A 12,943-nucleotide genomic window follows, 5' to 3' on the forward strand; every position below is an offset into this window, starting at 1 on the left:
TAAAGAATTAAAAATGAAGAATAAAAAAATGCGTGATTTTAGGTTTTCTTATTCTATATATGGGTATTAATTTTTTTTTAAATCCATAAATTATGGAATAGTGTTCATTATTTAAAATTTTATTTATTTATGGCAAGTCAATTTTCAATTAAATGTTTTTAATATTTTATAAATAAAAAATTTGAAAATTTTGTTTAAGAAATTTAAAAAACTTCCAAATCATAAATAACAATATAAGACGCCTTATTCTACAAATAAATAAATAAATAAATAAATAAATAAATAAAATCTCATAACTATATTATCAATTTACATATATCAAAAGAAATAATAACAACAATATAGAAAATACACAAATATCCACCAAAAAAAAAAAAAAACTTCAAATCAACTCCTAAAACAATGATAGTTAACATATATATATTTATTATCAATGTAGTTGGAAAAAAATTACATTGGAAAAAAATTATATAGAGAAAAAAAAAATACTTACACGTAAATATAAATTTATAAAAAAAAAATCACAAAGAAACAAATTTGAAATAAGTTTGGCTATTGGCAAAGAGAGAGAATAACCATTGCATCATTATATTTGGGGGAGGAGTTGGCCGGGCTGGAAAAAATATCAAATATTGAGTATTTTAAAAAGAGAATTGTATTGAATTTTTAATTTGATTGAGTTTTTTTAAATTTTAGATTTATATTATTTTCAGAAAAAAGTGAAAATGAGATGAAGGTGGCTTACCATGTTATTTTGAATTTTGAAATTCAAAATCATAAATAATTAGTGTCTTTATTTATTTTATTTTTTGAATTGTTTTCATCAACCTTATTTTTGGAAAGAGTGAGGATGACTTATTATATTGTTTTGAATTTTAAAATTTAAAATTGTAAATAATTAGAACGTTTTTTGTTTTTGAATTTTTGACTTAAGGAACTAATCATTAGATTTTTTTTTTTTATTTCTTTAAAAATTAACAAAATTAACTTGGGAGTTTGGAGTTTTCACAATTATTATTCTTAAAAAAACCGTTTTTCTTATATGCAGATAGACAGATATAGATAGATTTGTAAACAAGATTCTGCAGTTTTTTGCTTGGGATATAATATGCTCAAAATAATTGTGGCCCGAACCCTTATAACAAATAATGCAAATTAAACATATAATTAGAATTAAATATTTCTATATCTATTAAAAAACAAACATGGGAAATAAAAAGTTATATATCTCACTAATTTCATGAATTATTAATATATTTATTACTAATTCAGTTAATCAAACATGTCCTCTGTGTTTATTTTTGTTTTCTATTTGAAATTATGCATTAGGTTTGTTTGACATCTAACTGAAATTATTTATAATATTTAAAAAATATACTAATATGATTGGTAAAGTTTTTAATCTTATATTAGTTATAAAAAAAAAAACTGATTATTAAAAATTGTGCAAGAAAAGTTGGATGATGGAGATGGTGGTTTGATTGGTATAATATTTTTATTCTCTTTTTAATGATCAATTATGAGATCTTTCCATTCATTTATTTTTAGTGATAATGAAACTAAGGCTTGGTTTGGGAAATAGGTTGGTTTTTTGGCTTTTTGGTTTTTTTGGCTATTTTAGCTTGGGCTAAAAAGCTTGGTTTGGGAAGGGTTTTTTGGTTTTTTTGACTTTTTTTTGTGAGAGAACAATGTAATGATTATAGGTTGGATGTGATGTTTTGTTTGTTATAGCTAAAATAGCCTATTTTATTTTTTGTGGCTAAAATAACCCAAAAAATTTGAAAACCATCTTGCCAAACAGAGGCTAAGAAATTATAATGGAAATATATTAGCAGCCGCCTTGGAATAAAAAAATGCAAAATACAAAATTCAGGAAATTATATAAAACTTGGTTCCCAAGAAAAGTTGGATCCTTATATAATAGGCACGTACATAGCAAAGCTTTTCCATTCCATCAAAGTCAGTCTTCTTCTAATCTTCTCCGGTACATAATTTCTACAACCATCAAAACCGGATCAAATCAGAAAGCTATTTCCGATGAAATCCATGGCTGCTCCTCCGTCTTCCCTCCTCGGTCCACCTGAAATCCACCGCCAAACCACCACCACCACCACCCGAAGGGCGGCCACCGACCGCTTCATGGATCTAATGGTGGCCAATTTCAACTCCGGCGGTCTCACTTCAGACCCACCCATGGGCTACACAGAGAATTTCTCCCGAACCTTCCTCTCCACTGGAAACCCCTGTCTCGACTTCTTCTTCCACGTCGTCCCCGACACCCCTGCCTCAACCCTAACCCACCGTCTCCAATCGGCCTGGGATCACAACCCCCTCATCGCCCTCAAATTGGTCTGCAATTTGCGTGGCGTTCGGGGCACCGGCAAGTCCGACAAGGAAGGGTACTACACGGCGGCTCTCTGGCTCCACAACCACCACCCCAAAACCCTCGCCTGCAATGTCGCCTCTCTCGCCGACTTCGGTTACTTCAAGGACTTGCCGGAGATTCTCTACCGCCTTCTCGAAGGCCCCGACGTCCGCCGAATAGCCAAGCAAGAGTGGAAGTCAAGGAAATCGGGGAACAGAAGGGTTCCGGTGCGACCTGGAGTATTCAGAGGAGGATTGAAACCGAAGAAGGTGGAAAGGTCGCCGAGAGAGGCTAGGGTTTTAGCGGAAATGAAGAGGGCAGAGATCGAGAAAGAGATGGCGAGTAATTCGAGGGAAGATAAGAAGATCGCCGCTGCGAAAAAAGCCTTGGAACGGTACAGCCGAGATCCGGATTACCGGTTCTTGTTCGACCGCGTTTCGGACCTCTTCGCCGAATGCCTTAAATCCGATATTAACAGCTTGAATTCCGGCGAATCGAACAAGATCAGCCTCGCTGCCAAGTGGTGTCCTTCTCTGGACTCTTCTTTCGATCGTTCGATTCTGCTCTGCGAGAGCATTGCGAGGAGGGTTTTCCCTCGCGAGTCTTACCCTCAAGAATACGAAGCCATTGAAGATGCTCATTACGCTTATCGCGTTCGTGATCGGCTTCGAAAGCAAGTCCTCGTGCCTCTTCGTAAAGCCTTGGAATTGCCCGAGGTTTACATTGGGGCTAACCAGTGGAATTCAATCCCTTACAACAGAGTCGCCTCTGTAGCCATGAAATTGTACAAAGACAAGTTCTTAAAGCATGACAAAGAACGATTCGAGGAATATCTGGAGAGAGTGAAGTCCGGGAAGGCCACGATTGCTGCCGGAGCGTTGTTGCCGCACGAAATCATTGGAGCGTTGAATGATGGAGATGGTGGCCAAGTTGCAGAGCTTCAGTGGAAGAGAATGGTGGATGATATGTCCAAGAAGGGGAAGCTAAAGAATTGTCTAGCAGTCTGTGATGTATCGGGTAGTATGGAAGGTATTCCAATGGAGGTATCTGTTGCTCTTGGTGTGTTGGTTTCAGAACTGAGTGAAGAGCCATGGAAAGGGAAGCTCATTACATTTAGCCATAACCCAAAGCTTCAGATGGTTGAAGGAGACAATTTGATATCGAAGATTGAGTTTGTAAGGCGTATGGAATGGGGGATGAACACTGATTTCCAGGCAGTGTTTGATTTGATATTGCAAGTGGCTGTAAATGGGAATTTGAGCGAGGAAGAGATGATCAAGAGAGTGTTTGTGTTTAGCGACATGGAATTTGATCAGGCTTCCTTTTGTCCTTGGGAAACGGATTACCAGGCGATAGTGAGGAAGTTTGGAGAGAAGGGGTATGGATCCGCAGTGCCGGAGATTGTGTTCTGGAATTTGAGGGATTCGAGGGCGACCCCGGTGCCAGGGAACCAGAAAGGGGTGGCGCTTGTGAGTGGATTTTCGAAGAATTTGATGACTATATTCTTGGAGGAAGGTGGGGATTTGAACCCAGAGGCTGTCATGGAAGCTGCCATTGCTGGTGAAGAGTATAAGAAACTTGTTGTGCTTGATTGATCATATAATAATATTAAGAAACTCGAATAGAGGACCAATCAGTTTAAATTTTCCCAGCCTCTCTGAAGGTAATGAGACAGACATGTAAATCTTGAAAATTTAATAAAGAAAATCACTTTATTCCATTTTTTGAGAATTGATTCTTTATTTGTTCTCACTTCACTTTTGTGTGTGCATGATTTGGGTGTTTTTTTTTTTTATTTATTATTATTATCTTACGTACTAATGGATGAATGGGAATAGTGTTAGAAATCACAGTATCAGTGGGCTTCAATGTCTTATGTGAAAAGTGCAGATCAGTATGGAGCCAACTACGCCATTAGAAGCTCGAAACAGGAAACCAAGTGGATAGTTTGAGATATGAAATCATGGAAGCCATAAAATCAAAATGCGTAAGTAACGTATAATTTAAAAAATATACATATAAAGTGATATAACCGATCTTCTTGGAAAAAAGAAGAAACTTACATTAAAAAATAGTTAATGCCGTCTAAGTAAATTTCCATCATTCCCATCATCCACAATTATGTTCTGGACCTGCATTAAAAATCATTGAATTATCAGAGAAAAGAGGTTAGATAATTATTTAGAACAGATGTGATTGAGCTCACTAAAAAAACACATCACTAAAAATACTAATGAGTTGTAAAATATTAAAAAAAATAAAAAATAAAAAATAATAGAGACAACCATTACATCAAGGGGGAGAGTCACTTCATTAGTGCTCCCCCTAATGCTCTCTTTTTAGTGTTCCCAGCATTAATCTTATTTAGAAAATGTTAAGAACCTAAATAATTTATTAAATTTTTTACCAAATCTCTCACATGAGCATGGTGTAGGGATTCTACACTTATGTAAGAGGTTTGATAGAAAATTTGGAGTCTTAGCATCACTCTAATTATTTTATATGAATGCACTAACATCAAATAAATATGCAACAAGTTTTTGAATAATGCTATATATACCAATTAATATACTAACTAATATACCAATTGATGATGTAATATAATTTAAAAAGGTTTTTGGTATTTGTAATTTGTATAATGAGTGAGGTCAATAATAATATCATAACTAGTGTTCGTATACTAATTAGTACACTAATTAGTGAATGTAACATTACCGTAAGTTTTTACATATGAAAATAAATATGGATTGCACAATACAAATAAATATGGGAGACATTAAAAATTAGAGATAAATTTTCATGAAAAAACAATTAAGAGATTAGACAGGGATTTTCTTGAAGAAACATAAACTTACATTTGGGAATATTTGAATGAGGGATTCGGTCAAAACTCTCCCTCATAATAAAACTTTAATACAGTAAGGACAAGCATAAAAAAAAAAAAAAAAAAAAATTCTTGAAAAATTCAACACATATTACTATTATCAAAATATTAAACTTTAAAATAATAAAATTAGTATTTTTAGAATCCTCTCATCAAGATCTATCAAATAAGATTCATGTTGACTGTGAAATTCTTACATAAAAAAGAAAAAGTTATTATCATCGAAATTGATGTAAACAGTTACAACAACATATTACACTGTTTGACAGTAACATGCTACTCTAGTTCACAGTAACACCTCTAGCAATATTGTCCAAGAGGGGGGAAAAAAAAAATTGTCTTTCTCAATTATGTGTTTTCTCCTTAAGAGATTTATGAAACAAAATATATTGGGCCCTCCTTTCATCAAACAAGCGTCCAATGAAGAGATTTTAACTAAATTTTCTATTTTAATTAACGGATTTGGTTGGTAGCTCGAAATTTAGGGGCCCGAATGCCCCTAAATTTCCATATAAGGCAAAAAAAAAAAACAAGGCAAAAAAAAAAAGAAAAAAAAAACAAACTTATCCAAAAAAGGAAATTAGGGCCATTAGGGTCACTGTTTTTAGGGCCACAATTCATTTTCCTTTAATTAAAACCTTTTCAAAATGTTGACTCATTTGAAGCCATTAAATAGTAAGAAAAAACATTTATGGAAATTTGTGAATTGATTTTTGAAACTGATTAGTTAATTTTATTTTCAAATTTCTAAATTTAAATAACCTTCCTTTCAAATTTTGTAATTCATGCCTTAGAATTTTCTTCCCAATAACATTTAGGAAGATTAGTGAGATTAGGAAAGGTTTTTTTTTCCCCTTTATTTATCTTTCCATTTTGAAATTCATAAATTATGGGATTATTTTTATTTTAAATTTTGTTAATAGAATGTGCTAGGTAATAGCATTTTTAAAATTTGTTTTTAATTATAAAAAAATTAAAAATTTGCTAGGAAGAATTAGACACTACAAGAAAAAACACCTTTGGCGACTAAATTTTTAGTCGCCAAAGGTCCTATTTTAGTCGCCAAATGTCAAAATTTCACTTTTCCCGACTAAAAAGTTTAGTCGTCCGTGTTGTCGCCAATAAAAGGTCGCGAATGCCTTTGGCGACTAAAACACTGTTAGTCGCCAATATATATGTCTTCAGCGACTAAAGATTTCGTCGCCAATAGTCAATTTCTTTATTGGAAATTATACCTTTGCCGACTAAACTGTTAGTCGCCAATAGTTCATTTTTATTTTATTATTTATACCTTTGGCGACCATTCACTTTAGTCGCTGAAAGTATTTTCAGAAAATTTTTTTTTTTTGCCTCCGCTGCTCCCAACAGGTTTCGAACTTGCGACGTCCCTTTGCACACGCCAAACCCTTTGCACAATACTCCCTCCACTATGCCAGTACATCATCACATGATCATATATGCAATATATATTATTTATATACTATATTAACCGCAATTAATACAAAATAATATTTATAAATATAATTTTTTTAATTCAATATAATTTTTGTCAAAAAATAAATTATTTACTAAAAAAAAAATTAGGCGACTTTTGGTGACTAAAACCATTTTTTAGTCGCTAATTGTATTATTTTGGGCTACTAATTATTATTTGTCGCTAAAAAAACAAGTTCTCAATTAAAAATCAGCACTTTTGGCGACTAAACAGAAATTTCGTCGCCAAAACCACTACTTTGGGCGACTAAAATGGATTTTCGTCGGCAAAACCCCCACTTTCAGCGACTAAATTGTTTTTAGTCGGCAAAACAGCTATAATCAGCGACTAAACCTATTTTTAGTCGCCAAAACCATACCTTTTCGCTACTAAATTATTTTAGTCGCTAAAAACCGTGACTTTTGGCTACTGAACCAACTTTAGTCCCTGAAAACCCTATATTAGGCGGCAAAACTTCCTTTTAGTCGCTAAAAACATGCTGTTCGGCGACTAAACCCTTTTAGTCGCTAAAAACCTGCTTTTCGGCGACAAATTCCAATTTAGTCGCCATTTCACGCACTTTCAGCGACGAAATTTCATGTTTTGGTCGCCATTTCTGTTTTTTGTTGTAGTGAGAGATCTCAGGCTCTTGGTAGACCCCCTTTTTTATTTTTTCGTTTTTTTTTGTAATATATAGTATAGACAATAATAATAATTATTTTTTATTTTATTTTATGGGAGATGTGAATGGGGTTCTCTAATTTTTATGTTTTTTTTTTATAGTTATTAGCTGGGCTTTTGGAGCGTCAGCTTTTTGGATGCAACATGTGGGCTTCACCTTCGCCATGAGTGCCGTGCTGGATCTCATTCATGCACATAGCAACACTGGCAAGTTACCAGCCCATTTACTTTTATCAAACAAACTACGTTTTCCCTAACTTGGGCTTCTCATCATTAAATTACAGTAGATAAAATTATAGCCCAAATATTTTGGGCCAATCACGCCCATTAGGTATTAAACTCTCAACAGCTCGGCTTTCTCAAATACCCCAACAGCCATTTTAAGGGGTTCACATTCTTGATGGACTTTGTTTCTCCCAATTTATGCAAATAGGCTGCGAATCAGCTTTGATTGAGTAATCTCATGCTACAATTTACCCATCTTTTTTTTTTTTTCCCACTATTTACTTTGTTGTCAGGTCTTTGTTTCAATTAGTGTTATGGATATTGTGTAATCTTATTTGTTTAGTTTGTTGCTCTTTTAGGACGTTTGTGGCATGATTGTGTTATTTAATGTTTAGGTTAGTAAGAAGTTACTAAGCTATGTCTCTCTTCTATGTATACATTTCTTTCCTGATTGTGTTTGCTCTTTTATAATGTTTAGGTTATTCGTCACGCATGCTTCTTTTGATCAAGCTTGAATCTTTTTCAAACGATGTCATTCTTCTTGCAAAACAACTCCAGTGAGTTACTTGGGTATATGCCGAAAAATCCCTTTGATGCCTAAGTTTTTAAGATCAATATGGAAAAGGCTCTCTAAATCTGAGAATTATAATTGCAACCTCTAAACTTTTTATATTTTCTACATGATAAAATCTCAATAGGACTCTAATTTTTTACTCCTCCAATCAAGATTCCTTTCTTAAAGGATAAGATATAACCTTTAACACCTTTATCATCAATGTTAAAGTAAACAGCAATGATTGAGGGCCACAATTTTTGTGGCTCAAATGGCTCGAAATTGTTAAAACGACGTCGTTTTGAGTACAAAACAACTTCAAAATTGTCAAAACGACGTCGTTTTGGCAATTTTGAGCCATTTGAGCCACAAAAATTGTGGCCCTCAAACATTTTCCTAAAGTAAATGACCCAACTCCCAATCCGGCAACCAAGCTACCTCAAGGTTCTACCCCGATTGCACGTCAATTGCGAAATCACAATAGTTGCCTTACTAATTTCCAGTAAGAGCAGTGAGCTAAAACCCAATACAAAGACCATACTAAGTTTACCCGGTTCATCTATTTTGTCAAATTCTTCACTCCGGTCAATAACCCAACTTGGCCGAAATGCACGCTTCGTTTGCCTAGTCAACATTCATAACCTGGTTTCAGCCTTCCAAGATAACAAAGTTAGCTCGGTCCAAAACTCATGACCATACTAATTTAGCCCAGTCCAAGATTAAGGACCATGCTAATATAGCTTGGCCCAAGTCTATGAACCATAATGATTTAGCCAGGGCTATTAGTTCGGTGTAAATTATCCTCTCATTGATGATTTGAACTGAAGTTATTCTCTTTTGTCAAAAATAATAATAAAAAAAATATTTTGTGGCAATTATCTATTTCATAGATGGAAATTGACGGAATTGTATAAACAACAAACAGTTAAGATTGTAAAAAAATTAATTACTAACATTAGTGTAATAGTAGTGGATTGAAAACTAGATATCCCAAATCTAATCTTTATTTTTTCGGTGGTGGTACATACACTAATTAGTGTACACATTAGTGTACTAACTAATATTATGACATTATTATTGACCACATTTATTATACAAGTTACAAATACTCAAAATCATACAGATGATGCCACATTATCTGTTTGTATACTAGTGTGTACATTAATTGATATATATATATATAGTATTATTTTTATTTTTTGCTTATTCAGGTGAGGAAGTCGGTGCTAATCATCATGTTTAAGGAGAAAGATAAAATCAATAATGTTTTCTAATGCTAATTATCCCCTCCTCGCCTTTCTCCATATAATGACTGATAATAGGATTATACTAAACTTGTGGTATTTATTTTTATTTTTTTTAACTCTCAAAGGAGATAAGTGTAATTTATTTATAAAAAAAATGTTTGAATTATCTTTTCATAAATAATAAAATTAAGGAAAATGAGTTGGACCCCCTCAAGGAGGCACCCCCTTTGACCCCCTCTCTCCCTGATTGGTCAGTTTTTCTTTTTTCTTTTTCTTTTTTTCCTTCTCCTCCAATCACTGCACGCCACATGTATGTGGAGTGGTGAGGGTGGTGATTGGAGGGGGTCTCAATCACTTTCCTAAAATTAAAGTGCAAGACTAGATGATGATGATGATGCGTGTTAAGAGGCAAACAGCCGTAAAAAGAAAAGTAGTACAGATCATGAAAAAAAACATAAACAAGATAGCCAAAATAAGGCACTAGGCATTAACACTTGTGCCACAACTATGTCTGCAATCAATGGACTTGCAATTTCATTTGGGAATCATCAAGAGCTACCAGATCCTCATGGTGATTAGCCACCAGCACTCTTGTTGGCCTCTCTCAAAATGTGGCTAACAGAACAATTGCATTTGTTCATAAGAAACTTGATATCTTCAAGCAAGGCTCTCTGTGGAAAATGGTTTGGAGCGTCACCATTAATGAGTAAGACCATTTGTTCAGAATCTATCTCAATGCTTATATCTTGCATGCCCTTTTCAAAAATGATAGTTAACCCTTTATACATGTCCACCGCCCTGTGTTAAGGGATTAACTTCTTCACGACTAAACTGTACGGATGGCCAATCGATAGAAGACATATCAACCAAGTTAAGCTCCACCAAGAAAAAAAAAACCACCCTCCGTCATCTGATTACTTGTCTCCCTTTGTCTTCACCCATGGTCTCTCTGCCCAAGCCCAATCACCAACCACCGCTACCTCTCTCTTCCCCAGCCCTCGGCGTCGACCACCACCCCCTTCTTCCGTCTCTCTCCGAACAAGAAACCCACCACCATGCAGCCTCTATATAGTTAATCCTAAACAACAACCTAATCAGCATTTCCGGTTTGATTCGTTCGTTATTCGACTCGGGCAACAATTCTGCCACCAGTTGGCAATTCATGGTGCAGTGTTATGTGGAACTTCATTTACCTATTTCATAGGGCTCTTTTTGCAAACAACACACTGTGATTCCGTGGCTATATGGCTCTGTTGGCTACATATTTTGTACAAGCCAATTACAATTCGACGCGTGGCGAAATAAGGGTAATATAGGAAGACTATTCAGGTCCTCGATCTTGATCGTACACGTGGCAGTTAGTATTGGTTATTAAGAGATCTGAGTACACTACAAGGAAATTGACATACAACAACGTTTATACAACATCGTTTCAAAAAAACGCCATTTTTTTGTGTTTTTCGTGTTTTACATAAAAAAAGGAAAAAGAAAGAAAGTCACTTAACAGATCTCACTCTCTCACGCTCGTATCTCCGTCATGGTCTGTCTCTCTCATTCTTACTCTCATATCTCACTCTCACAGATCTCACTCCCTCTCACTCTCTTACACACCGCTCATCTCTCTCGCAATCGAACATCGATCTACATTCCTTGGTCAAACATCGATCTCTGTCGCTCTAGGGCTTTGCTCTAGCTGTTCTTCATCGAACTCGAACTCGAACTCAATCTGTTCTTCATCTCAGATCAGATCATTATCATTCTTCGATTCTCTTCTTCTCTCTTCGATCTCTCCGCAAATCTCTCTCTCACTCTAAACTCTGTTTGGATCTATCTGTGTTCGATCATGGAGATGGAACGTGTGATCGAGTTTCCACACGCGCACATGGATCGTCTTCCCAGAAAGAGACCACGTTTGGGTTGGGACGTTGCTCCTCAGGCCCTTAACGTATCAAATCTGTTCTCTAGATCTCTAATTTCATAATTTTTTTTCTTCTTTTTTTTGGTTCTGTTTTTTGCTAGATCTGGTTGAAATTAGATACGTGGTAGATCAGGTATGAGAAAAGGTTTATGCTTTTATAAATCTGTAAATTTCATGGTAGATCGGGTTTGGATAAAGGTTTTTTTTTTTTTTTTTTTTAATGTAAAATCGATTTTTATGTATGATCTATAAGTGTTTGTCTTTCTTGGTGGAGATGCGAAGTTACTTGAGCTAGAAAAGCTTGTTCTTCCTCTTTACTTGAGCGTATATCTTCGGGATTGTTCGAATCCTTTTGATCTAAATCGATCTAGGGCTCAAGGTAAGGGTTTTCTGACTTGGATTTGCTAAGTTCACTCAAGATCTGTAAAATGTAGGAATTAACCTATGTAAGTGAAGTATATATTAATTATGTTGTACAGAAATGTTTGACCGAGGAATGTATGCTGGCCTGGTTGGTTGGTTTGGAGGAGGAGAAAGTGAGTTTGTTGTTGGAATAAGGTCAGCCTTGGTGGGAAGGGTGAGCCACTTACTGCTACATCTTTCGCTGAAATCTATATTATTTGTCATCAAAACTTCAACTTTTGACAGTACACTAAAAATGTAGTTTCTGCCTTTCTTTTTCTTTTTTCTCTGTCAAGCTATATACCAAAAGAACTATTGAAATGGTTTTCACTGACAGTAACAGCAATGGGGTTATTTTTGTATATGGATGTACTTTCATTTCAAAAATCTCTATAACTGTCCGTGATTTCGTAGTGATGTCATTCCCAAAGTAATGTGTGCTGACCAATTTGGATAGGGACTTGTTGCATTAATTTATGCTGGAACTGGTATAGTTGAAGGAAGTAATTCATCTTTAGAATGGGAGGAACTGGAGCTGAAGACATCTCAGGTTTGTGAATGTCGTTGTTTGGATGCGTATATGTGGATGTGTGGGGCTACACCCATTTGTGTCAAAATGCACTTGTCTTCATGCTTAAAAACATGCTTGTAGAATTGCCATTTTATTTATCTGTTTTCTATGTTTGTTTAAATATGGATTGTATAGTACTATATTGAGGGCATATCACTTTGCATCATCAAAAATGCTTTTAGGAAATACCAAGCGATGCTAAAGGCCTTTTTCCATGTTTTTTTGGGTGCAGTTTACCAAGTTGATGAAACTTGAGGTGCCTCTTTTGATTCCAAGAAGGGGTGATGTCACAATTATTATTATCAAGAGAGGGATTATCGTATCTAACTTCCTCCCTTTCTCTCTCTCTTGGTGAAATGTGTTGAGGTTTTCAAGGAATTTTATCGAACAAAAACAACACATAGAAAGCTTTATTGGTTTTCATCCTCCCTTTTCTCATTTTGTAATCCAGGTTTAATAATGAGCTTAAGGGGAATCTATTTCTTCCTGGTTATTTTCTGCTGGTGATATGTATCGAATCTCTTTTAACCTCTCATCTGTAGCTTTATTCCTTGAAAACCCATGTTTATTGTTTTGGATGCATTAATTTCCATAAGCTTTAATCTGCCTTTACAGTTCATTAT

At 34.9% G+C, this 12,943-nt stretch overlaps 2 protein-coding genes across 2 annotated transcripts; both read left to right on the forward strand.

Annotated features, from left to right (window-relative positions):
- The first annotated feature begins 1,912 nt into the window (after positions 1-1,912).
- LOC114275108 (Uncharacterized conserved protein UCP015417, vWA) lies at positions 1,913-4,085 on the forward strand. The gene has a single exon (XM_028217109.2). It carries the CDS (start codon positions 2,038-2,040, stop codon positions 3,958-3,960), a length of 1,923 nt encoding a protein of 640 aa, XP_028072910.2. The 5' UTR covers positions 1,913-2,037; the 3' UTR covers positions 3,961-4,085.
- A 5,851-nt stretch (positions 4,086-9,936) lies between these two features.
- On the forward strand, positions 9,937-12,735 carry LOC114275116 (uncharacterized). The gene is made up of 5 exons (XM_028217116.2): positions 9,937-10,000; positions 11,601-11,726; positions 11,827-11,924; positions 12,207-12,299; positions 12,553-12,735. Exons 1-5 carry the CDS (start codon positions 9,937-9,939, stop codon positions 12,673-12,675), a joined length of 504 nt encoding a protein of 167 aa, XP_028072917.2. The 3' UTR covers positions 12,676-12,735.
- The last annotated feature ends 208 nt before the right edge of the window (positions 12,736-12,943 follow it).

The sequence above is a fragment of the Camellia sinensis genome, chromosome 5 (genome assembly GCF_055761805.1).
Source record: "Camellia sinensis isolate YWXY chromosome 5, ASM5576180v1, whole genome shotgun sequence".
In the NCBI taxonomy this organism is placed as follows: Eukaryota; Viridiplantae; Streptophyta; class Magnoliopsida; order Ericales; family Theaceae; genus Camellia; species Camellia sinensis.